Source organism: Staurois parvus, unplaced genomic scaffold (assembly GCF_062004578.1).
Source record: "Staurois parvus isolate SC_StPar_1 unplaced genomic scaffold, SC_StPar_1.0 ptg000272l, whole genome shotgun sequence".
NCBI lineage: Eukaryota > Metazoa > Chordata > Amphibia > Anura > Ranidae > Staurois > Staurois parvus.
The window spans coordinates 3,355,046-3,382,494 of NW_028318068.1; the positions used below are offsets into that span (position 1 = coordinate 3,355,046).

General features: G+C 45.0%; 1 protein-coding gene across 1 annotated transcript; it reads left to right on the forward strand.

Moving 5' to 3' along the window:
• The first annotated feature begins 1,365 nt into the window (after positions 1-1,365).
• On the forward strand, positions 1,366-23,223 carry ELAC1 (elaC ribonuclease Z 1). Its single transcript, XM_089681613.1, has 4 exons — positions 1,366-1,471; positions 7,508-7,698; positions 16,884-17,345; positions 20,242-23,223. The coding sequence occupies exons 2-4, from the start codon at positions 7,542-7,544 to the stop codon at positions 20,715-20,717; spliced, it is 1,095 nt and encodes a 364-aa protein (XP_089537739.1). The 5' UTR covers positions 1,366-1,471; positions 7,508-7,541; the 3' UTR covers positions 20,718-23,223.
• Positions 23,224-27,449: the final 4,226 nt, after the last annotated feature.

Sequence of the window (27,449 nt, forward strand, 5' to 3'; positions counted from 1 at the left end):
CTTGTTCTGGAGACCTGGGGGTCCTCAAGGAATTCCCTTCATTTGCAGGGATTTCTTCTCACTTCCTGTTTGGCTATGAGACAGGAAGTGAAGGGAAATCTCCCCAATGGGACACAGATGAGGGAAAAAACCAGACGGGTTAAACATAGGGTTGCCACCTCATCTGTGTAAGGGCCGGTTCACACAATAGAAACGCAGTCCAGATGCGTTCCGGATGTGTTTTTGCATGCGCATTTTTGACATGTTTTGTGCGTTTTTTATGCATTTGTGACATGTTCCAGTGTGTTTTGGTGCATTCCGGTGCATTTTTTATGTGTTTTACTGCCTGCCAGTACAGTTCTGTGCAGAAAAAATGCAGCATGTTCTACTTTTTTTTTCTGCAACCGGAACGCACTGGAACTGCATGTGAACTATGACACTGACAACCATATCACCTACTTTCTGTGCCTTTTGGATGCAGAAAAAAAGCAACTGAAACGCATGTAGTGTGAACTGGCCCTGACCCTTTCCAAAAAACGCAGTGGGTGAAAATGCTGAGATGTGAACGTGTCCCATAGGAAATCATGTTAAATGGACTGTACTGCATTTCTGCAAAACGCTGCGGAAAATGCTGAGGTGTGAACCTAGACTAGAGTGTTTTTACAGCTCACAAACGCCTCTTCAAATGCGGTCGTTTTGGGGGGGCTTTCCAGCCTGAAAACGCCCCTGCCAAAAAAAGGTGGAAAAAAGCCTATGGGGTTGATTTACTACTGGGTTCACACTGGTGAGGAATTTGCAGCGTTTTCAGTGTGAATTCCACGCCGCATCAGAATCGCACCCCCTTCATGCGCACTGCTGCGGGTGTGTATGTTAACAACACCCCAAAAGCGGTCTGGAAAATGCGGTGCGATGTGCAGAATCAGATCGCATAGGTGTGATCCGATTCTAGTGCAGACTTAACAAAGGGTCCTGCATGTTTTTGGTGCGGGTGCGGTGTTATTAGAGCCATACATAATATGCGACTCCGATCGCACCACACACAAATCACATGTGAATTGCAGGCGAATGCGGTGCGGTTCCTGTGCGAATCACGTGCGATATATCGCACCGCATATATGTGAACCCGAGCTGAAGGAAAGAGGGGTAAGGTGGATCCAACAGAGGAAAACACGAGGGACATAATCCCGAGATGTTCTGCCTGCTGGGACTTGTAGTTCTACCAGGAAACAAGGCCAGGCATGCTCTGGTCCTTCTATCTATCTGTCTGTCTAATATTCTATAATGTCTTCCGGTGTATATGAGGTAACGGGTGTCCTTGTCATTATACAGCAGCAGCACTCCATCTTTTACAGTCTCAGCCGGAAAAAAAAAAGCGTCTGGGTGTAGAAAGATGGCCGACCTGGGTGCTATGGGTGTAGCAATATGGCTGACTTCCTGCTCCTAGAAGAGACACGTGGTTTCTGCAGTCTTCAGGAAGCGAAGGTTGTGTGCAGTAAGTGGGGGGCTGTGTGATCGGTGGAGGGGGGCGGTAATACGAGGAAAGGAGGAATAGAAGAGTACGGGTAGCTGCCTCCAAATTACATAGAAGATAATGGCTGTCCCTGATTGGCTTCATAGGACAGCATCGGTATCTAGGGTCGCAGTGCATAAATGCCAAATGCTTTGTTTGTAAGGGCCCCTTCAAATCTTCGGGGTGCGTTCCTGCGTGCGCCTTAAGTCATCGGTCACACTGCTGCGATCTGTGTGCAATTTCAGCGCAATTTCTAAAGACTACTACCCGGTCGTACCATTGCGATTTGGGAATTGAAATGGCACCTAATGAATGTAAATGTCAGGGTCTTAACGTGCGATTGGCTGCAGCGTGATTTCTAAAGTACTTCTTGCATCACTTTCTCTGCAGTTTTGTTGCGATTTCACATCCATAGAATATAATGGAAATCGCACTGAAGATTGCAAGAAATTGATAAAAATCTTCACAAGTAAAGTCTTCAGAAATCGTGCGTTCTTTAAATTGCAATTGTGTGAAGATTTTCAACGATTTCTTGCAATTTGCAGTGCGATTTCCATTATATTCTATGTATGTGAAATCGCAACAAAACTGCAGAAAAAGAAATGCAAGAACTACTTTAGAAAGCGCGCTGCAGCAAATCGCACGTGTGAGGACATTCATATTTATTACATCCCGATCATATCAAGCCTGACTTTGAAATTATGCGACTTACAGTGAAGTCGCACGATTTCAAAGTTTGGTGAGATACCAATTTCCGGTGCGATTTGTAAGACATCTGACTATGCAAATCGCACCAAAAGTAGTACATGTACTACTTTAGAAATCTGTGCAGCTCCAACCAAGTCAGAATCGCACCGATATGACCGAATTGCGGAAAATAGGGAGCAGCTTGGCATGTGATTTGCAAGCCGCTTGGCATGCAAATCGCATGCCAAGTCGCACCCAGTGCGACCAGGGTCTTAGTGCCCGGTTACACCAGTGCGCTTTCAGGTGTGATTTGGGAATTGAAATCGCATCTAATGAATGTGAATGTCAGGGTCTTAACATGTGCGATTTGCTGCAACGCGGTTTCTAAAGTAGTTCATGCATTACTTTTTCTGCAGTTTTGTTGCGATTTCACATCCATAGAATACAATGGAAATCGCACTGCAAATTGCAAGAAATCGTTGAAAATCTTCACAAGTGGCAATAAAGTCTTCAGAAATCGCACCTAAAGTCGCACACAAATCATGCGATTTTAAATCGCAGCAGTGTGACCAGTGACTTGTGAAGATTTTCAATGATTTCTTGCAATTTGCAGAGCGATTTTCATTATTTTATGTATGTGAAATCGGCAACAAAACTGCACAAAAAATATTGCAAGTACTAAGAAACTAGGAAATGCGCTGCAGCAAATCCCACGTGTTAGGACACTGACATTCACATTCACTCCGTGTTTAGCGCGGGCACGAGAGCGCATTCATTTGAATGGACACGCAGAGAAGTCCCTGCACTTCTTTGAAAAACGCAGCCCGCATGAGAACCTCAGTTCCCAGTAGGTTTGCGATTTCCAGTGCGGGCGGCGTGCTATTAGAACTAATAGCACCCGCCCGCGGGTCCGCATTTCTCTGTGCGGGTGGTGCGGCTGCACGGATTTTTGTGCGGATCCGCAGCGGCACCACCCTCACAGATGTGTACCAGGAGTAAAGCAGTACTTAGCCCTGGTTCACACCAGTACAGCTTTGAGATCATGCTACTTCGGCGCGATTTCAAAGATACAGATCAGTGCAATTTGCACCTAATTGCAACTTCAGAAGTCCATGCAAGTTACAGTGAAATCAGAAAAAAGTCGTGCGTGAACCTTTTTAAAAGTTGCTGCGACATGAGTCATGGCGATTTGGTTCCATTGCTGGCGATGGGGTTCGACTTGTCATGCGATTCTTGACAGTTCCAAATCACTCCGGTGTGAACCAAGGCTAAAAAGCAAACATTCATTACATTGCAGCTTACCAATTCTTAGATGTGGTGGCTGCATTAGTTTTCTTTTTTTAGGCTTTTTCTTCTATTTTTATAGAAACAGAAAAGTGAGGGCAGAAAAAGACCGAGTGGTCCATCGAGTCTGCCCCTTTTTTTTTTCTTTTGGGGGGGGGAGGGTTGTTTGTTTTATATTTGTGTTTTTTTGTTTGTTTTTTTGGGGGGGAGGGTTGTTTTTTTTTTTTTTTTTGTTTTATATTTGGGTTTTTTTTTGGTTTTTTTTGGGGGGGTTGTTTTTTTGTTTTGTTTTTTTATATTTGGGGTTTTTTTTGTTTTTTTGTTTTGTTTTATATTTGGGGTTTTTTTTGTTTTTTTTTGGGGGGGGTGTGGGGTTGTTTTTTTTTGTTTTGTTTTATATTTGGGTTTTTTTTATTTTTTTTTTAACTGTTTTTTGTCTGAGTATAGATCTATGCTTGTCCCAAGCATGTTGGAAGCCATCTACTGCTGGCCGGCTCACTACCTCTGCTGGAAGTCTATTCCGAGCATCAACTACTCTTTCAGTAAAATAATACTTTCTGAGATTAGTTTTGAACATTCCTCCAGTCAGTTTAAGGTCCTGTCCCCGTGTCCTTCGTTTTTGTTTTCGTGTTGAAAATACTGCCCTCCTGAACCCTTTACCTAGTGATCTGGCCAGTACGTCTGTTGCCTTTGAACAGAACAAGCTGTCCTGCGGATGTAGCAGTTAGAGGGTTGAGACAAACCATTTACCAATGACAGGGGTGCTTACAATAATCATCTTTTATTTATTCATATAAATCCTTTATCTCAAAAGAAATATAAGCTGTTGCTGTGTGTGCTCCTTGTGTAACTGAAGAGTTAGCTGGAGTTTGGCTTCAATGTGTTAGTATATCTATATCTGCTAGTCCATCCAACACTCCCCCCATCTCTAACAATACACTTCTCTTATTTGCTCCCTTTTGTTCACTTTAAGCGTGTTGAGACAAACCATTTACCACTGGCAGGGGTGCTTACAATGATCAGCTTTAATTTATTTATGCAAAACCTTTATCTCAAAAGGAAAAAAAAAAATGTTGCTGTAACTTCTTGTGAAACTACAGTGTGAGCTGGAATTTGGCTTCAATTTGTTAGTGTATCTAAATCTGCTAGTAATTCTAACACTCCCCTCCCCCCCAGACTGACAATGCTGCTGTCCGAAGGTGCCCCCTGTGCTCCTTCATCCAGAGTGGGGGCGCTCTAATACAAGAGGTGTGCTACTGGCCAGATCACCAGGTGAAGGCAGAGGGAAAAAGCCTAAAAAAAAAAGAAAACTAATGCAGACACCATGTCTAATGATTGGTAAGCTGCAATATATTACAGTTTTGGTTTGGGGTTTAATATGGCTTTAAGGCCCCCTACATACGGTAAGTTGACCACTGCTGGAATATAGATGGTTGCCATTCAGACCAGGGTGGCTCGTTGTGGTGCCTAAAAACATACATAACTGACTAAAAGCCGATCCTGCAGCATTTTCGCTAGCCCAGCATGTACTGCGTAGGACTGCAGCACAAATGGTGTGAATGGCACATTTGCTTTCCTAGACTGGCCTGTAAGGCGATTTATAGACCAAGCGCAGCAGACGTGGGGCCCTTTCACACAGGATTTCTGATCAGGTCCACCTGTCAGTTTTTCCGGTAGACCCGATCGGAAGCTCCACGTGGGTCTATGGGCGGCTGGATGTAAACAGACTTCTGACCATTTACACCCACCTACCTCCGAGTCTGTCCACGTCCGTCTTTCTGAACCTAAACGTGACAAATTGGAGGTAGCCTTTAGTAAACGGACACAAGTCTGTTTACATCTAGCCCCCCATAGAGCCGTCACGGGTCTGTCCGCTGTGTAAACGCAGACACAAACGGAAAGGGCACTAAAAACTGACGTTTGTCCCGTTCGGCTCAGATTCAGTGGAGGATCCAATCACCGAGAGCTTGCGAAGGACCCAGAGTAATGAAAGATCTTATTCATGGCCTTGTGTTAATGTGGTAAATGATGCGTCTTACTGCACATTACTGAAGTGTGTAGTTTTGTATGCATCTGTACCATAGGCATGTGCACGGGGTGTGCCGGATGTGCCTGGGTACACCGGCACACCCTAATGACCCTGTGCGCATTGGAATTATTGCTCTGTGTGTCGGCAGGGAGGTGGGAAAGATCTCCCACTGACCAGCTCCGCCATAAGAGACGTGCTTGTGCACTTCTCTTTCACTGTGGGAAAGACCCCCCATTGACTGCCTTTGATATATATATATATATATATATATATAATCTAAAAAAAAATGAAAGGAACACTTTTTAAACAGTCTAGCATGAAGTCAATGAAACTCCTGGGATATTGATTCGATCAGTTAAGTAGCAGAGGGGGTTGTTAATCAGTTGCAGCTGCTTTGGTGTTAATGAAATTACCAACAGGTGCACTAGATGGGCAACAATGAGATGACCCCCAAAACAGGTATGGTTTTACAGCTGGAGGCCACTGACATTTTTTTCCCTACTCATCTTTTCTGACTGTTTTTCACTAGTTTTGCATTTGGCTAGGGTCAGAGTCACTACTGGTAGCATGAGGCCGTACCTGGACCCTACAGAGTATGCACAGGCAGTTCAACTCCTCCAGGATGGCACATCAATACGTGCCATTGCCAGAAGGTTTGCTGTGTCTCCCAGCACAGTCTCAAGAGCATGGAGGAGATTCCAGGAGACAGGCAGTTACTCTAGCAGAGCTGGACAGGGCCATAGAAGGTCCTTAACCCATCAGCAGGACCGGTATCTGCTCCTTTGTGCAAGGAGGAAGAGGATGAGCACTGCCAGAGCCCTACAAAGTGACTTCCAGCAGGCCACTGGTGTGAATGTCTCTGACCATGCAATCAGAAACAGACTTCATGAGGGTGGCCTGAGGGCCCGATGTCCTCTAGTGGGCCTTGTGCTCACTGTCCGGCACCATAGAGCTCAATTGGCATTTGCCATTGAACATCAGAATTGGGATGTCCACCACTGGCACCCTGTGCTTTTTACAGATGAGAGCAGGTTCACCCTGAGCACATGTGACAGACGTGAAAGGGTCTGGAGAAGCCATGGAGAATGTTATGCTGCCTGTAACATCGTTCAGTATGACCGTTTTGATGGTAGGTCAGTGATGGTCTGGGGAGGCATATCCATGGAGGGACACACAGACCTCTACAGGCTAGACAATGGCACCCTGACTTAGGTATCGGGATGAAAACCTTGGACTCATTGTCAGACCTTTTGCTGGTACAGTGGGCCCTGGGTTCCTCCTGGTGCACGACAATGCCCATGTGGCGAGAGTATGCAGGCAGTTCCTGGAGATGAAGGAATTGATACCACTGAATGGCCCCCTTGCTCGCCTGAATCCTGAATCCAATACAACACCTCTGGGATATCATGTTTTGGTCCATCCGACGCCGCTAGGTTGCACCTCAGACTGTCCAGGAGCTCAGTGATGCCCTGGTCCAGATCTGGGAGGAAATACCCCAGGACACCATCCGTCGTCTCATTAGGAGCATTCCCCGACATTGTCAGGCATACATACAAAGACATGGTAGCCATACAAACTACTGAGGACCATTCTGAGTTGCTGCAATGACATTTCAGCAAAATGGACTCACCGGCTGCATAATTTTTTCACTTTGATTTTCGGGGTGTCTTTGAATTCAGTCCTCTGTAGTTCGATCATTTTAATTTCCATCAAACAATGGGGCATCCTTACGTTCCTAACACATTACCCCGTCCATATCAGTATAGATATCCAGCAGGAGATGTTTCCCCATTGAGATCTGATGTGTTATATACACACACTTGTGTGTTTGAGCTTTGGGGTGCACACCCATGACCTGTCCACAGATGTAGAGAAGTCTATGCACCCATTTATACAACTGCACCGGACAGCACAATGTTTTGTTGCAATTGGCAGCATAAAGAACAGCGCTCCCTCCATGGACTTAATACTTGCTGCAGATTAGTAAGCACTTTACAATCTTTTTTTTCCCCCCACAGGATCCCTCTAAGGTGAACGTTAATTTTAGCCGACATGTCTATGGACATCACCTTCCTAGGCACTGGATCTGCCTATCCATCTCCTTGCAGAGGGGCCTCGGCTGTCGTGTTCCGGACAGAAGGAGAATGTTGGCTGTTTGACTGTGGAGAGGGTACGCAGACTCAGATCATGAAAAGCCTCCTTAAAGCAGGTGAGTAGACTGAGGTGAAAAAGCCGACTTATAAAGTTCAACAACAGATTTTGGGGAGTCCTTAGTTTTGCATTGAACAGCACACTGTAGCAAAAGCGCGCATCAGAGATGGACGCGGTTCAACCATTTTGGTTTCAACCTCCATCTTGGCGAAGGGACTAACCATCCTGAAATATATTTTCCTGCATCCTCCCCCCTTTCCTCTCTGTTCAGCCACAGAGACATCTGGTTGTGGGTCACTGGCAGGCTAGAGCAGCAGGGGGCCCAGAGCTACAAAGCCCCCAAGAGAGACAGAGCCTCTCTGCCCAAGAACCTTTTTGTAATTTCTCACCTCGTAACAGAGATAAGGCAGCGTTCCCAGGATTTGAAAAAGATTGTAACCTCATAAAACCTAGCTCAGCGTAGGTGGCAGGATCAGATAACTTCTGGTAAAATCAGTTTTTCCCCTGTGTTTCATATCTTGGAATATGGAAGACTTGCATAAAACCGGGCACCTCGTCTGATTGCCAATGCGCAGACCAACGTTTTTGATGGGTCACTCGTCCACCTCAGATCATCAGGGGAGCCAAAACATAGAACTCGTACACCGTGTAACGTACAATTTCATAATTCATATCTAAATAATCCTCAGACTTGTCTGTGTAATAAAATACCCGCGGAGAGATTGTCGCTTGTGCGGCTGGGAAGTTATAGGCCAGAATATGAATTATGAAAGATGCTGGTTCTAATTTTGGGTTCCGCCTGCCAATCCCTCCCTAAACAGAGTATTGGTCAGTTACTCAGAGCCACACTCCTGCTGGGGGACTTTAAAAAACAGGCTAGCAGGCCTAAAGAAGTTAAGTTAAAGACATCTCCCATTTTAACATCAATACCACCTGGGGAGACCCTTTCGCTCTGCAACTTGGATCTGCTTACAAACCAAGGCGTACTGGCAAGTAACTTAACCCTTTAACTTCCTTCCTATTATCTCTTTGCTGTGCAATGGTTCTTTATATCTGTATATATATATCTTAATTACATCTTTTTTCTGTAAGTATTTTTATTGCACCCTGTTTGACCTTTTAGTAATAAATCTTCCTTTCTGAAAGTGTTGAACTGTTTCTATAGCTTTTAATCGCAATTCACGAATCCCTGCCTTTGAAGAGACGCTACTGTTTGTTTTAATCTCTGTATAACCGGCCTGTGGACCGTTTTATACAGACAATTATTTCAATCATTTTAGTGTATTACCTGATAATGCGAGTTTCCTCTTTCTCTGTACAAAAAGGAGGTGGTGGCAGTGTGAAAGGGTTAGTTGTGTAAATAAACTTACCCAGTAACAATCGCTCAGGCTGACGGCACATCGAACTGTTGTCCATTAGCTGGAAAATCGTTGTGCAGGGTGCAGCTGGGTGTGCATTGTTACGCACGTCACATCGCGGTTTTAGATCGGCCAGTCCTTTGGTCACGAGTTTGGTGAGAAGGTCTGGGGTCTGACGCCGCGATCGTGACATATTGGACGTCGCGGTCATGCGATCCGTGACATATTGGTGGCAGCGATCGTGAGATTGTCGCATGTTGGTGGTGGCGATCTTGCAATCGTGACACACACCAGTAATGACCCCAGGTCAGCATGATGATGCCCTACTGGGGGTATGTCCATGGCAGTCTAGGCTCAGAGAAAGTGTCCAGCCTCATTTAAATAGGAAGACTTAGGACATATAGTGGGGAAAGGAGATACTATGTGTGTTGGGGGGGCAGCTCTGGATTGAAGGTAATGCAGCAAAAAAAAGTATTTTTCTTAATTTTACTTGTCTATTATTATTTTTTTCCTGGAGTTCTGCTTCAAAGTCTAAGGAGAATGGTGGAGGTGGATACCCTACTTTGTGGTGAGATGCATAAAGAAAGGTGCAGATTTACATTTCTCATCTCACACTGATAGCAAGGAGTTCTGTCCGCTTCCAGCAACACAGCAAATGTCTCCAGGATTTCTAATGTATATTAGCTAATTCAGTCCAATTTCAACAGCAGAAGAAACTGCTCCAGGACTGTCTATTAGCTAACCTCCTAAATTAAACACAGGTAGCAATGACCCTCTCAGAAGCTGCTGGATTTGATGGTTTCTCCAGTCTGTAGGGTGGGTAAGGTGGTATCTTCTCCATGTTCCCATCCACATTGGGCACCAAGTAAGGGTCGCATAAAAGGCCTACCCCGGGGTGGGTTCTTCTGGGCTCTGCTGGACACCTAGGACAGGTCATATCAGGCACCTTTACCTGTGCCATGGTCACCAATTCCCTGGGACAGGGCGGAAGTCGCTTTCAGGGATAACTCAACCTAAAGGCGGACTTCTGACTCAAAAATGTCCATACACCGTGCACACTCCAACTGGTGACTGAACTCTAGTTAACTCTCTTGAGCCCCCAAGTCAATGTACACCACTACTGTCACATTTTGCATTTGGGAGGAACACACAGAACTGATGCCCTCTCCACCTGTCCAGTGTATCTCCGCTATCTCATTCCCAGTATTGGAATAGAATCCCACTGAGCACTGTACCGGTACGTTGCTGTCCGCTTCCGGGTTTCAGGCGCACACCCAAGCTCGCCTACTCCCGCTGTGTAAACAGTGAAAGTCGGTCAGCAGGTCCCAGCCAATGATTCATGGCCCAGACCTGCTGAACGGCTATTTGCAATCGCAGCCCAGAGCCCTGTGTAGACAATCAACACAGAGCTCTGTACAGAGGCAGTGATCTCTCTGTTTCTCATCCCTGCAAAGCAGGAATGAGAAACAAAGATGTCTATTAGTAAAAGCAGCACATAATACACACATTACACATTGTTAGGCATACATTTAACCCCTTGATCGCCCTATATGTTAACCCCTTCCCAGCTAGTGTCTTTAGTACAGTGACAGTGTATAATGTCACTGATCACTGTATAAGTGTCACTGGAGATGTCAGTGCCAGTTACTCAGTTCTCCTCAGCGTCAGTGGCAGATTGCCCGCCGCACTATCACAATCCCACTACAAGTCGCTGATCCCCGCCATTATTAGTATAAATAAATAAAAATCCAAATATCCCATAGTTAGTAGACGGTATAATTTTCATGCAAACAAATCAGTATATACTTATTGGGATTTCTTTTTTTTACCAAAGACATACACTCACTGGCCACTTTATTAGGTACACCTGTTCAATTGCTTGGTAACACAAATTGCTAATTAGCCAATCACATAACAGCAACTCAATGCATTTAGGCATCTAGACGTGGTGAAGACGACTTGCTGAAGTTCAAACCGAGCATCAGAATGAGGAAGAAAGGGGATTTAAGTGACTTTGAACGTGGCATGGTTGTTGGTGTCAGACGGGCTGGTCTGAGTATTTCAAAAATTGCTGGTGGTCTGAAAAAGAGAAAATATCCAGTGAGCGGCAGTTGTGTGGATGAAGATGCCTTGTTGATGTCAGAGGAGAATGGGCAGACTGGTTGCTGGGAAATTCAGATTGTATTGTCAGAATTTGGCATACACAACATAAAAGCATGGATCCTGCCTTGTATCAACAGATCAGGCTGCTGGTGGTGGTGTCATGGTGTGGTGGATCCATCCTGCCTTGTATCAATGGTTCAGGCTGCTGGTGGTGGTGTCATGGTATGGTGGATCCATCCTGCCTTGTATCAATGGTTCAGGCTGCTGGTCGTGGTGTCATGGTATGGTGGATCCATCCTGCCTTGTATCAATGGTTCAGGCTGCTGGTCGTGGTGTCATGGTATGGTGGATCCATCCTGCCTTGTATCAACGGTTCAGGCTGGTGGTGGTGATGTAATGGTGTGGGGGATATTTTCTTGGCACTAGCAAGGTGTACCTAATAAAGTGGCCAGTGAGTGTATAGCAGAATACATTTTGGCCAAAACTTATCAAGAAATTTTGATTTTTAACATTTTTTTTTTATTGGATATGATTTATAGCAGAAAGTAAAAAAAAAAAAAGTCATCTTTTTTTCATTTATATTACAAAAAAATTAACCCAGCGGTGATCAAATGCCACCAAAAGAAAGCTCTGTTCTGTCTATCCAATCTAAGCATTGAAAGTGTGATCTCTGTAACTTACAGTTGTGATGAGATAGCGATAACTCCAATCTTAGTTGAATAACACAGCCAGTGACTTGATCCAGAAGACATCTTGTAGATCTTGTGAAGTTTATTCCATAAACTAAGAGAATGTTACAACAATGAACATCGGATAGATCAAAAGATCATAATGTGATCTGCTTCATGACATGAGGCTTGAAGCTGAAATGCCTTACTGGTGAAAGGGGTGGAGCTATCTATACAGCATTAACTAAACCAGAGGAAAGGGAGGAGCAGAGACAAAATATAGAGAACACTTAAAGGCATATGACAGTCATGTGAAACATTACAAGTTCTGTTTGTGTGGGAAAAAAAAAAGACAAATTTTGCTTGGGTACAACGTTGCATGACCACGTAATTACCAGTTAAAGTAGTGCAGTGCTAAATAGGAACAATAGCTAGGTCATGAAGGGGTTACAACCTACAGAGCTCAAATGGTTAACTTGGGTGTACATTTTTTGCTGAAAATTGCGCCTAACAAACTGAAGTATTGTTAAATGTAAAAATTTGGAACTACCAGCATTTTGTTCTCTGAGGTCTCTGTTGTCCGAAAACATATAATTTGTGGGGGGGGGGGGGGGGGGAGATAACTAATCCTCAGGCCTAGAAAGATATGCAAAGAAAGTAAAAGAACGGGTTAAGGGTAAGGATGGGTTTGTGACAGCGATACATTTTTTATTATAGGTGGTGAATATTATTGTGAATGATGGTAGTTAAACTTTCAGTAATATTTCGGTTTCTGGCATGGGTGAACGGGAGTCATCGGATATGTGCAGAACCAATGCAGCCCCCATCCCCCTAGTTGAGAAATAATTATTTATTTGACATCTATTTTCATAGCAACCCTAAACCAATGTAATGAAATGCAAACCCTGCAGAGCTAATGTTCTCCACCATGTGTTGCCTGCTTGCTTATTAAGTTTTACGAAGTGCGTATAGCACAGCTGTCACCATGTCTGCAGAAAGCGGCAGGTGCAGTGAGCACGAGAGGCTGTGACGTATCCTCCGCACCCACACAACAGCTCTGACAGGGCCATTGTACAGCAAGCCGATACTTCTGCAGCTAGAAAATATTAACTGCAAAGCATATTGGTGAATCCTATTCTAGAACTTAACCACTTCAATACCGGGCACTTTCACCCCCTTCCTGCCCAGGCCAATTTTCAGCATTCACCGTTGTCACACTTTGAACGACAATTGCGCGGTCATGCAACACTGTACCCAAGCTAAATTTTGTTCACACGCTTTCTTTTGATGGTATGTAATCAATCACCACTGGGTTTTCAAGTTTTTTGTTAAATGAAAAAAGATGGAAAATTCTCTTACTTTCTGTTATACAAATTAGTAAGTACATTTTCTTCTTCGCTGATGGGCGCTGATGAGGCTGCACTGATGGGCGCTGATGAGGCTGCACTGATGGGCGCTGCTGAGGCTGCACTGATGGGCGCTGCTGAGGCTGCGCTGATGGGCGCTGCTGAGGCTGCGCTGATGGGCGCTGCTGAGGCTGCGCTGATGGGCGCTGCTGAGGCTGCGCTGATGGAGGCTGCAGTGATGGGCGCTGCTGAGGCTGCAGTGATGGGCGCTGCTGAGGCTGCAGTGATGGGCGCTGCTGAGGCTGCAGTGATGGGCGCTGCTGAGGCTGCAGTGATGGGCGCTGATGAGGCTGCATTGATGGGCACCAATGAGGCTGCACTGATGGGCGCCGTTGAGGCTGCACTGATGGGCACCGATGAGGCTGCATTGATGGGCGCTGATGAGGCTGCACTGATGGGCACCAATGAGGCTGCACTGATGGGCGCTGTTGATGCTGCATTGATGGGCACTGATGAACAGACACTGATGATGCTGTACTGATAAGGCTGCACTGATGGGCACTGATATGCTGCACTGATGATCAGCGCCCTAATGATCAATATAAATGTCCACTGTCACAGGAAAGCCAGTTATCTGCTTTCCTTTCCTCAGACAGTGACAACGTCATTTGGACACAGCTGATCACACGGTAAAGAACCAATGCCATTGGCTCTTTACCCTGATAGGTGATGCTCTGTGTCCGAGGGACACAGCACACCACCAATCACTATGTGAGCGGCGTGACTGGGAGAACACCATATGATGTCCACCCAGAGGGACGAAAGGCCCGCCCGGCCATCAGTTTGCTATTGGCCGGGCAGGAGCTAGTTAAGCTAAACCCCACCCCAGAGGTAATGGGAGAATCTGCACAATGGGTTCACAACAGCAATTTGCACTAAGGGCCGGTTCACACTAGGGATTGAACAGGAATACGCTGCACTTTCCTATGCGGTTCATTGCGATGCAATTTGAGGCCCTTCATTTAAAGGTGAAACAGACCAATCACAGTGATTGAACACCACTACGTTTGAATGCACAATGCAGCATTTGACAGCAGCACCTGTCATAATACAGCTCTGTATTCATTAATGACATGTATTGCATTTTCCACTGCAGGCTCTATAGGTAACTGCCTGTGCACTTCTCAAGTCAAAGGCCCCGTTCACCCTAGAACAAAATGCTGATGACCTGCTTTCCGTACACGATTCCCGCACCACGTTCACAACACATTGCAGTTGTAATCTATAGCGAGTGTCGGTGTTAAGTTAATGACACCACAAAGGCAGGTCGCAAACTCCGTGCATTTCCCAGAGTAGTGCGTGCACTACTCTTGGTGCAGTGCAATTTGACCTTTCAAATGGGCTCAAAGTATGACGCACATATGAATCCTGTACGATTCCGAGTATGAACCGGCCCAAAAAGAGCCTACCTTGTTTCCAGATTAGTCTAGCACCATCTAGATCTTTCCTCCCCAGGAAGGGCAGGTAGGATGTTATCCTTAAAATATCACTGCACCCTGCCTCAGTCCTACTCTCAAGATCCCTCAGTGATGGTGAAAACAGTGAGCTGGCTGTCAGCTGGCCATAGATGGTTCGAATCTCAGGCTGGTTCAGCATGAACCGGCTGAAATTTGAACCATGTATAGGCAGGCTGAATGTACCTAAATTGATCGATCAACTTGGGTACAACCAGCCTGCCAGATTTTACATGCAATTATCGCTAGAGGCTGTTATAGCTGCTAGCAAAAATCACTGTCCTCTCCCAGCGGGGATGGCTACCCCCCCCCCCCCCAACCCCCTTGGTGGGAGAACACAATAGCTCTGCGGGAGGGATTCCCCTGTCAATTTGTGGTTGCAGGAAAGAAATTTGCACCATGGATAGCCTGCCTTATACAAATACTAATATGCCTTGATTGGTGAATGTCAGTCTAGAGGTGTGGGCTTTCCCTATGTAATGCACACATTTGATGGTGAGCCTCCACAATGGAAAGAACCAAAATAAATCTAGTGAATGAGGGAGGCGAGTCAGGACAAAAAGAGCTAGATTAGGGTTCCTCAACTAGGGCTCTTCAAGAGGTTGCAAACGGTTCCTTGAGTAATGAACAATTTCTGCTTCTCAGATAAATTCCCACTGACACCGTTGATCTTTTTTATCTATCTTGAAGGGGGTCATTCTTTCCAATGACCACAAGTGTTTTTTTTTAGCAGGGGCTCCTTGAGGCTGGAAAGTTATTTCAAGGGTTCCTCTGTTTTGAAAAGGTTGAGAAAGGCTGAGTTAGATGATGCTGGATGTCCTCCAGCCAGGAAATGAGGCAGGCTCTATCCGATCTGTTACAGCTTCTAATGCACACTGTGAGAAGCTCACAATGTGCAATTAAATCAGAATAAGCAATTTTAATGCAGAAGAGTCTCTTCAACTATGCAAGACACAGGGAAGACTGGAGTTCAGCTTTAAAGTCAACTTGGAAAAGCTATTAGTTATTAGGTTATTATTATCCAAGGCTCTGTCCTTAGACCCCTTCTCTTCTCCATCTACACCTCCTCCCTGGGCAAACTCATACACTCCCACGGCTTCAACTATCACCTCTACGCTGACGACACCCAAATCTACCTCTCCACCCCTCTCCTCACCCCCACTATCTCCGCCCGCATCACTCGCCTCTTAAACGACATCTCAGACTGGATGTCGCTACATTTCCTCAAGCTCAACCTCTCCAAAACCGAGCTCCTCATCTTTCCCCCTGCCCACACCCCCCCCCCCCCATCCTATCCATCATCACCAACAACTCCACTATCATTCCCGCCCCGCAAGCCAAAGTCCTTGGCGTCATTCTGACTCGAACCTCTCCTTCCAACCTCATGTCAAATCACTTACAAACACATGCAGGCTCCACCTCTGCAACATCGCCAAGATACGTACCTTCCTCACCCCTAACACCACCAAACTTCTAGTACACTCCCTCATCATCTCACGCCTTGACTACTTCAATTCTCTTCTCACCGGCCTACCCCAGTGCAGGCTCTCCCCGCTCCAGACCATCCTGAACTCAGCGGTTAGACTCATCCACCTCACCAGCCGCTCCACCTCTGCCACCCCCCTCTGCCTCTCCCTCCACTGGCTCCCGATTTCCCAACGCATCAAATTTAAACTTCTAACCCTGACCTACAAAGCCATTCACAACACTGCCCCTGACTACCTCACCAACCTGATCCCCAAGTACCGCCCTACCCGTACCCTTCGCTCCTTACTGGACCTCCTTCTATCCTGCTCCCTGGTCTCCTCCTCCCATGCACGACTGCAGGACTTCTCCAGGTCCTCCCCCATCCTCTGGAACTCACTGCCCCAATCCATCAGACTGTCGCCTTCCCTCCTCACATTCAGGCGCTCCCTCAAAACCCATCTCTTCAGGGAAGCCTACCCCACCCTCACCTAACGGCCATTCTCCCTCTTTCCTCCCACCCCTCATTCCCCTCAGCCACTTCCTACTGTACCATTACCCCCTCCCTCCTAGATTGTAAACTCGAAAGAGTAGGGCCCTCTTACCCCTCGTACGTTGTTTGTTATTGTTGTACTTTGCCATGTATTGTCCCCCCCCCCCCCCCCTATTGTACAGCGCTGAGCAAACCCTTTGGCGCTATATAAACTCGATGTAGTAATAATAATAATAATTGTGCAGCGTTACTTTGATTTTGCTAAGATTTTTGTTTTGTTGTGTTCCACGCCTGCAGGCAGAATTACCAAGATTTTTATCACTCATCTTCATGGAGACCATCTGTTTGGACTTCCTGGCTTCCTGTGTACGGTTAGTCTCCAGGCTGGCTCTAATCCATCTAAGCAGCATGTAGACATCTATGGTCCTGTGGGATTAAGGAACTTTATCCACATGAGTTTGGAAATCTCTCACTCACAGCTATTGTTCCCGTATTCCGTTCACGAATTGGTCCCTTCAGAAGACCAGTGTCCAGTAGAAGAGTTTAGAGACTTCTCAAGATATGGAGGAAAGAACAATCCGTCCTTGGAAGAGCAGACTCTTCATGCAGATCCAAGGGATGGAATTTACCTTCTCTTTGAAAATGAGCAGTTTGTTGTTCAAGCGTTCAAGCTTTATCATCGTATTCCATCATTTGGGTTTGTGATTGCTGAGAAGGACCGGCCAGGCAAACTCAACGTGAGCAAGCTAAAAGAACTCGGTAAAAGTCTACCTTGTGGCATTGTTTCTTAAAGTTTACTCCATTGTGTACAACCATTATGACCAGGGGAGGAATGGGCTAAAGGGCATATGCTCCATGGGGCCAATACTAACAAAGGTTGGGCTGGTGATCCTGAGAGCAAGTGAGACACCAGTCACTGTCCGTGGCATATGGTGGCTGTTCAAGTAAAACTGAGACACTATTTTTTTTTTCATTTTTGGTGGCCTAAGGGAGGGTTTTTTTTTTTTTTTTTTTTAACCTCTGTCTGGGTTTTTTAGCATGTGTTCCATTGGGGAGATTTCCCTTCCTGTCCTATAGCCACAACAGGAAGTGAGAGGAAATCCTTTCATAATGAGGGAAATCCTCATTGGTGTCCCCAATGAAAGATTTCCCCAGTATTCCTGTTCTGTTCTGATGACCACTCAATATTTGGGATTTTCTTTCACTTTTGATCACCAGGACAAATGGGGTTAATCTCCCAAACAGGGTAATAAAACCATGACAGATAATCCCTCTATTTAAAAAAAAAAAAAAAAAAAAAAGTTTGAGTCTTGCTCCTCATTGGCTCAGACACAGCAGCAGGAGCCATTGGCATATGGACATGCAGGGCTCGGGAGTAAGCATGTAAGGAGCACCAGCAAGGGAAACCCCAGAAAGGGAGGATTGGGGGCTGCTCTGTGCAAAACCATTGCACAGAATAGGTAAGTATGACGTGTTTGTTATTTTAAAGAAATTAAAGGCAAACCTTTACAATCACTTTAAGGACTTCAGCTGCTCTGATAACACTAGGTTGAGTGTACAAATCATGCAATATCACAGAAAATCACTGAAAGTAAGACTTGGTATCCATTAGTAGTACTATATCAAAGAAAACAGGCACTGAACAGTTAACAGAAAGGCAAACTTTATATACTGTCACTTGTAATGAAGTAAGCATAGAGATGGATTAACAATAATAACACCATTCAGCATACAGGGTGAATAGCAATAAAGAATAGGCATAAAATGACACTTGGTGTCCAGGTCAACAGTAGCAATGTCACCTAAAGTGCAGCAGTGAGTAGTAATAAAGCTTGATTTATCAAACACAGGAACTATACTGCCAAGGTGCATTATTGGTGAGTATGCCAAGACTGACTAGATGTGCACTGTCCATAGAAATGAAGGAAACTGGAGAAGGGAACAAAGGGGACTTGCAGGGTGGTTTTACCGGAGGGTCAGTCCCTTATGTTGTTCTTCTGTCGGCTATCGTTGGGGCCCTTTAGGAAGCGGTGGTGCAGTTGACAACAGTTTTAGTAAATTAGCACAGTGTGGTACAGGTGCAGTATACTTATTGTCCTGCCTCCAGTAACTCAGTCCCTGTTGGCAGTGTAAACAATGGGCAGTGCCCTCTCTCGCCAGTACCTGTGGTTCGGCTGTGAATTCTCGCTGTAGAAAGAGGGCCCACCACAGTCTCTCCACAGAATGCCTCCAGAAACTCAGTGCTAGGAAGTAGAGGGTGCGAGGATGTTCTGGTCTCTTTGCGGCAAAAGTGCAGATGTGGTTGCTGTGATCTGTACTGACCTGCCTCATGTGTCTCCACTGGTCTGGCCTCTCAGCAGTCTGGCCGTATGCAGCAGATGTGCTCTTCAGTTCCCTCAGCCCCAAAAGGAAGAACCTAGCTGGATAGTCCCAGAAAGGCAGCTCCCCTGCTACTCCTTACCCCAGTGTCTCTTGGGAATTGAAGTGCAAGGTTCCATAAGTTCCACAATATCGCTTACTTCCTGGACTTCAATCCCATGATCCTTAGCATTCTGCATTGAAATCTATAGGCTTTTCTGGGTATAGTTCTGCTGGCTGGAAGGGACAAAGCAACACAACATTCAGCATAACTTCAGAAAGTGAAAGTAAACTCCATGTTCCTGTAGTCCAGCACTGGCTACACAAGATTCTTACTCTTCAGCTCTGAAATGATAATATTTCTAGCACAGTGGTGGAATGGATCAGGTAAAGGCTTGACGGAAAATAACCTTTAGAACGTTGAGTCTCACTCTTCATGAAGAAGGAACTCTATAGCATAGATCAGTGGTTCTCGAGCTTTTTGAAATCAGGGCCAGGTAGTCTTCCAAAACCTTACATGACCCAACAGTAGAAATGTAAAGTTTATGCTCACACAATTAAAGAATGGGAATGTAAAGCATGTATTGAAATGCTGGAAGGCTCTGGATGAGGCTGGGTGTCATTTTGAGGGGGATGGGGATTGTGGAGTGAGTTAGAGGACATTTGAGCTGACTTGGTGACCCGGTAGGGCACAGGTGTCAAACTGGCGGCCCTCCAGCTGTTGCCAAACTACAAGTCCCATGAGGCATTGCAAGATTGACAGTTACAACCATGACTCCCAAAGATAGAGGTATGATGGGACTTGTAGTTTTGCAATAGCTGGAGGGCCGCCAGTTTGACATCCCTGCTGTAGGGGATGAGGTTTCTGGAGGGCATTGGGAAGCACTGTGGGAAGTTGAGGTGTACTATGGGACGCTGTTGGAGGTTGGGGGCAATATGGAGGGCTGGACACTCTGCTGCAGGTTGGGCTGCATTGTGGGAAGTTGGGGGCACAGAGGAAGTTGGGGGCACTGTGACCCCTATGGGAGCTGGGAGGCACTGTGGAAGGATATGGGATTTGCAGCTGGCTAAGGACCCGGGAGAGGGAAGACCCAGTTGTTGAGCATATATCACACTAATGAAGCTAGCAGCACAGACAGTTGGTAGGGGATTGCTGAAAAACTTTTTTTTTTCGACTGGTTGTCTGCTTTATTGGGATACATTTTTGTTGGTATAGGTGGCTGTGGCCCATAATAATATCACATGTGGCAGTTTGTGAAAAAGAAGCCTCATGGTAATACCATGTTCTTATTTGTAGGTGTGCAACCTGGTCCTATTTATGGCAAGCTGAAACTTGGCTCTTCGGTTACACTGGAGAATGGACAGATTATCCATCCCTCCGATGTCTTGGGGGACCATTTGCCGGGAAGGAAAATTTGCATACTTGGAGACTGCTCAGGTGTTACCTCCGTGGGAGCTGCTAAGCTTTGCCAGGAGGCTGACCTTCTTATTCATGAAGCTACACTAGATGATGATCAGATGGAGAAAGCCAAGGAAAATGGTCATAGTACGCCCAAAATGGCTGCGGAGTTTGCAAATTTGTGTCATGCAAAGAAGCTGGTTCTGAATCACTTCAGTCAGAGGTTTAAGCCTCCAGGACTCATTACGGAAGGAGATGACGATGTGACCATGCTGAAGACTCAAGCAGAAAGCTTTTTTATGGGACAGGAAGTGATATTAGCCGAGGACTTTTTGACTATTACAATTCCAATGAAAAAAAACAGATTAGAGTAATGGTTTCACTTTAAAGAGGACCATGGTCTTTGCACTCTTTTAGAAGGGCATTTTTCGGCGTTCACCAGTAAGAACAAGTCAGTAGGACCTTTGGACCTCTCCTGTGTACACTGACAGGTGCTACCCCCAGAGGATGCAGTGAGCCTTTCCAACAGAATCAAGTCAGATCTGAACTCCCCATTCTAAACTAAGCTGAGGGCACATGGGACCTTGTTGAACATCTGTGTACCAAGCTTTTTAAAAGACTTCTCTCCAAATAATTGCTACTTTACAGCCCGGAGTACCAAGGGCTTTTTGGGATCTACATCTGCTTTATGACCATCTGCTCTAAAAAGGACTGGTTGCTTCAGAAATACCATCGAGTTTCTGGATCACGAATATTCATTTCAAGATGGGAGTAAAAAAAAAGTAATTATGCCCTTAAGGAGGACCTAACTATTACTGCTATCTTAAAATGGTTTAAAGTGACATTCGCTGCTCCAGCTACATTCGCGTCATGTTAGGATGTTGAATATTCTTGCTTTTAAACAGTAAAAGGAAACACTGAAATGTATTATTTTATATACTCTGGCTTTATGTCGCTTTAAGCTATAGCGTTTAATGTATCTTTATAGGTGATATCACATCATTTTTGGTTTGCATGTTTCAGATTAGGGCACTTTTTTCACAAGCAATCTGATTGGGTCCGCCTGTCCATTTTTCAGGCGGACCCTCCATTTTGCTCTATGGTGCGGTGGGTGTAAACAGACTTGTGTCTTACCTTCATTCGAACACGCCAACAACAAATGGAAGGGGATACTTCCCCTCTGCTTGGTGGATTGAAACGGGCCTGTCATCCACCCACTCCACTCTGCTCAGTAGGGGATCGTTGGACAGATCCCCCGATGAGCAAGCAGAATCCACCCAGTGTGAATGGGCCTTATTATTACATTTTAGTTTCCCTTTTTTTTTTTATATATGGGCGTTATGCAACTTTAAAGTGGTTAGTAAACCCTTACATATACCTAGTGAAGTGACTGGTCTAAGGTGATACAGATTGATTAAAGTGTTACTAAACCCAGGACCCTGCATTCACTATATCTGCTCTCCCCGGACCCTGCATTCACTATATCCGGTCTCCCCAGACCCTGCATTCACTATATCTGGTCTTCCTGAACCCCGCATTCACTTTATCTGCTCTCCCCGGACCCTGCATTCACTATATCCGCTCTCCCCGGACCCTGCATTCATTATATCGGGACTCCCCGGACCCTGCATCCACTGTATCCGGTCCCCCCGGACCCCGCATAGACTAGATCTGGTCTCCCAGGACCCTGCATTCACTATATCTGGTCTCCCTGGACCCTGCATTCACTATATCTGGTCTCCCTGGACCCCGCATAGACTATATCTGGTCTCCCAGGACCCTGCATTCACTATATCTGGTCTCCCTGGACCCTGCATTCTCTATATCTGGTCTCCCTGGACCCCGCATAGACTATATCTGGTCTCCCCAGACTCTGCATTCACTATATCTGGTCTCCCTGGACCCTGCATTCACTATATCTGGTCTCCCTGGACCCTGCATTCACAATATCCGGTCTCTCCGGACCCTGCATTCACTATATCTGGTCTCCCACAGTACACAGAACATGGAAATGCAATTATTTTGGTAAATGTAAACTGCTAAATACCTTTTCTCATCAGCAGTTAGAGCAGTCTTGTGACTTCAGCATAGCACTGGTTAAAGCTTGAAAGAGGAGTTTTCTTTCTGCTCTAGGAGGATGCAAAACCCTTGACCTCTGTCTGGACGGTGCTGATTGGCCCTGTGCTGATCACATGCACTCTCTCAAGAAAAAAAAAACTCTCTAGCAATATACGCTAAACTGAACATGTGGATACAGGTTCAGTCTGTCTTATCAGGTGGACATTTGAACAAGAGGAGGAGCAGAGAAGACAGGACCAAACAGCCTTTTTACACAGTGCAGAGGAGTAACCCCTTAAGTTCCATAGTGAGTATAACAAGCATGTTTTACTACATATACAGACTGATCTTACTGTTGTGGGTTTAGTAACACCTTAAACAAAGCCTACACAAGTTGTACCCGTTTATCTGCAGCCGTCTGTCCTGTTTATCCATTCAAAGTGCTGAATTTATAAAGCTTGTTTTAGAGTTCAGAAATCAGGGGGTGGAGAGCTGAAATTTATACACTGCAGAGCTCAGTGAGAAGAACTCTGAGAGTTGATTGGAGAGAAAAGACACACACACCCTCCATACAGCTCATAGGAACAGAGCTGAGGCTGTCAATCTTTCCTGTCACCATTTTTCTATTGGTGTCAGGAAAACTTGTCAAAGGAACGAAGCAGCAGACAGAAATTACACTTAGTACTCTGAATTGGGACAAGTACACACTATAGAGGTATATGCTTTGTTCATATTTCATATCTGAGATTTATAACCACTTTAAGACATATTTTGTTACGAAGTTTAATGTATCTTTCTGAATAAAAAAAAGTCTTTGAATAACGTTTTGTTTTTGTTACTTTAGTTTTCTGCTTTGTCTTTTGAATTTTAAATTTACCTTGTCGAATATCATGCAACACACAGGGATCTATTTATAAAAAAAAAAAATTCTCAAGCATTCCTTTAATTCACAAATACGCCCTGTAATTTGTGTGATAGGTTTACAATATATGTCCTATGATAGTCAGCTCCATCTAGTGATTTATGATTGATCTAATGAATATGGTGTTTCAGGAAAATACCACATTATGGCCACTAAATGGAGCTGATAATCATAGGAAATGAACGGGTTTGACAAATTATGGTGATTATTTGTGATATCTGTGTGCTAGCAATATTGGCACAGTAAAAAATCAAAAATCGGAATGCGCTAAATTATATCACAAATCCATATGCTGTGCAAAAAAGTCCAAACACTATAAATTCAACATATGTAAAATTCCCCACTGAAACAATCCATAAATTATTATTAGTGCAAAAAAGTCCAACTCCCCAAAGAATTTTCTTCTTAAACATATAAATACACCGTGCTCAATCCACCACCAGATGAATGGAATAAACTCACCAGAGCTCAATGCTGATCAAATTATAAATCAGCACAAGCGTATTTGCTCTGGGAGCGATGAGAGAATCCAAATCATGAAGCAACACTCTGTAGCTTGAAATCATCCAGATACCAGGAGCAATACTCTGCAGCCACTCTGAAATATGGCCAGGACCCTTTATATATCGATCATCCTCCAAATATATGGCAATACCACTCAGAAATAAAGGAAAGGCATGATGGTGCAGTAAGTAAAAACTGTTTATATTTATTTAAAATCTCATATTACTCACAAGTCAAGTGTCCACCTGACACTGGTATAAAAGCGACAGGATAAAAAGAATAGACGAGCCCCGCTCACCGCGGACACCTCGCCGACAGCCACAGGGAACGTACTGACGTCATCCAATAGGCTCCGTCCTACGCGTTTCGTCACTCTGATATAAACAGTATTTACTTACCATGAATGGTCCTGTAGTCTTCTGGGACTTGTCACGTTTCCCAGAAGACTACAGGGAGGGAGGACACCTTCCGTTTCCGATCTCCTAGGCGATCAGACCGGAGGTGGGAGCGGGTACTTGTCAAATTCGGGTACCCGCTTTCCCCCCGCTCCCCAGAGGTGCCAATCCTTAATGGGGAGCGGGGGAGCAGTCCTTAAAGCGGAACTTCCCCTTTTGGGTGGAGCTCCGCTTTAATTAAAGAAAATGTAGAATGTCAGAAGTAAAAAGAAAATAGAAAAGTGGGAGTAGGACAAGAGAGAGAGAGAAAAGAGAAAAAAAAAAAAGGGGGGGGGAGGAAGAAAAATGAAAGTGGAGGCGCGCCCCCCTCACCCCTCGGCTAAATGGACGGACCCAAATCACCGAGAACTTGACAGGTATCTCAGCCATGGGTCCCATACTCTTTCAAAAAAAGCCATCTTATCTCGCAGTCAGGCATTCATTTTTACATACATATATGTACTGTGAGTTTGGCCGTCACTGTCTCTTGTGCTAGCTGCTTTGACGTTTCCTCATAAGCGCTCGCCTTATACCTGTATTTATATGTCACAGTACATGTTGGCATTCATGGTTCCCTCCATGAACTGCAGCTCCCCAGTGCCAGCAGCACTCATGCAGCCCCAGACCATGACACTCCCACCACCATGCTTGACTGTAGGCAAGACACACTTGTCTTTTTGTACTCCTCACCTGGTTGCCGCCACACATGCTTGACACCATCTGAACTAAATCAGTTGATCTTGGTGTCATCAGAGCACAGGACATGGTTCCAGTAATCACTGTACTTCATCTGCTTGTCTTCAGTAAACTGTTTGAGGGCTTTCTTGTGCATGATCTTTAGAAGAGGCTTCCTTCTGGGACGACAGTCATGCAGATCAATTTGATGCCGTGTGCGGCATATGGTCTGAGCACTGACAGGCTGACCCCCCCACCCCTTCAACCTCTGCAGCAATGCTGGCAGCACTCATACGTCTATTTCCCAAAGACAACCTCTGGATATGACGCTGAGCACGTGCACTCAACTTCTTTGGTCGACCATGGCGAGGCCTGTTCTGAGTGGAACCTGTTCTGTTAATTCACTGTATGGTCTTGGCCACCGTGCTGCAGCTCAGTTTCAGGGTCTTGGCAATCTTCTTATAGCCTAGTCCAGCTTTATGCAGAGCAAGAATTCTTTTTTTCAGATCCTCAAAGAGTTCTTTGCCATGAGGTGCCATGCTGAACTTCCAGTGACCAGTATGAGAGAGTGAGAGCGATAACACCAAATTTCACACCTGCTCCCCATTCACACCTGAGACCTTGTAACACTAATGAGTCACATGACACCTGGGAGGGAAAATGGCTAATTGGGCCCAATTTGGACCTTGTCACTTAGGGGTGGACTCACTTTTGTTGCCAGCGGTTTAGACATTAATGGCTGTGTGTTGAGTTATTTGAGGGGACAGCAAATTTACATGTTATACAAGCTGTACACTGACTACGTCACATTGTAGCAAAGTGTCATTTCTTCAGTGTTGTCACATGAAAAGATAAAATATTTACAAAAATGTGAGGGGTGGACTCACTTCTGGGAGATACTGTAGCTGCAAAGGGCGGGGCCAACTCAATATTAAACCCTACAGACTAAGACTGGGATGCCATTAAAGTTCATGTGAATGTAAAGGCCGGCCGACCAATACTTTTGGCAAAATAGTGTACATTATCATATAACCACTTCCCGGCCACCTACCACATATATACTGCGGCAGAGCAGCCCCCCTATGCCAAATTATGTACATGTACGTGATCCATCTCTACCGGGTAGGGGGCGCGCCTGCCGCCCCAGCTGTGCGGTCATCCGCTACAGCACATGCCAATCAGCAGGTCCCAAGCCAGTGATTTACGGTGGGGACCTGCTGATTAGCTGAGCGAATGACAGGCAAGAGCCCTGTGTTGGTAAACAACACAGGGCTCTCTAAAGACAGCAGTGATGTGTTTTTTTTTTCTCCCTGCAAAGGGAATAAAAAACTGGAACATTGCTTAGTAAAACAGGACACAGTGCAAACAGTAAACATTGCTAGGCACAGTTAACCCTTTGATTGCCCCTAAATGTTAATTCTTTCCCAGCCAGTGCCATTAGTACAGTGACAGTGTGCAATATTAGCACTGATCACTGTATTAGTGTCACTGGAGATGTTAGTCTCATTTACTCAGTTCCCACCCAGCGTCAGATTGCCCACCACACTGCAACAGTCCAACTATAAATTGCTTATCGCCACCATTACTAGTATAAAATTTTTTTTAAAAAAATTCCACTATATATACACACCATTATCTGTAGATGCTATAACCAAATAACATACTTATTGGGATTTTTTTTTTTTTTTTTACTAAAGACATCTAGCAGAATACATTTTGGCCTAAATTCATGAAGACATTTGTTTTTTTTGTTTTTTTTACATTTTTTATTGGATATATTTTATAGCAGAAAGTAAAAAAATATTGTTTTGGTTTTTTTTTTTAAATTTTCAGTCTTTTTCTGTTTTTCGATTTACAGACTAGTATGATATCATGCCATGAAGCAGTCCTCTCCAATCACAACGATGCTTGTGTATACAGTAGGTAAAGATATGCTAGTAGTAGATATTTTTGTCGATATTCCAAAAACACTGCATGTCATGTTATCTTCGTTACAAGGATTTTATTGTTTTTAACAGAATTTAAATACAAGTTTAAAGTGGTATTAATGCCTAGTTTTTTTTTTTAAGAAAATAACAAACGTCATACTTACCTGCTCTGTGCAGTGGTTTTGCACACAGCAGTCCCGATCCTCCTCTTCTTGGGTCCCCAGACAGTGCTCCTGGCTCCTCCCCCTCGGGCAGTGCCCCCACAGCAAGCCGCTTGCTTTGGGGGCACTAATGCGTGTTTGCTCCTGAGCCACTGCTCTATGTGTCCATAAGACACATAGGAGTTTATTTACTAAAGCTGGAGAGTCCAAAATCAGACTCTCTTCTGCATAGAAACCAATCAGCTTCCAGGTTTCATTGCCAAAGCTTCATTGAACAAGCTGAGGTTAGAAGCTGATTGGTTTCTATGCAGAAGGGAGTCTGATTTTGGACTCTCCAGCTTTAGTAAATAAACCCCATAGAGCCACAGCTGTCTTCTCATTGGCTTACTGGATGTGATTGACAGCAGTGGCAGCCAATGAAAAG

Coding starts and splice junctions, on each gene's coding strand:
- ELAC1 (XM_089681613.1), top strand. CDS start 7,542: ATGTCTATGGACATCACCTTCCTAGGCACTGGATCTGCCTATCCATCT. Junction 7,699..16,883: donor GAAAAGCCTCCTTAAAGCAG/GTGAGTAGACTG, acceptor CCACGCCTGCAG/GCAGAATTACCAAGATTTTT. Junction 17,346..20,241: donor GAGCAAGCTAAAAGAACTCG/GTAAAAGTCTAC, acceptor TCTTATTTGTAG/GTGTGCAACCTGGTCCTATT.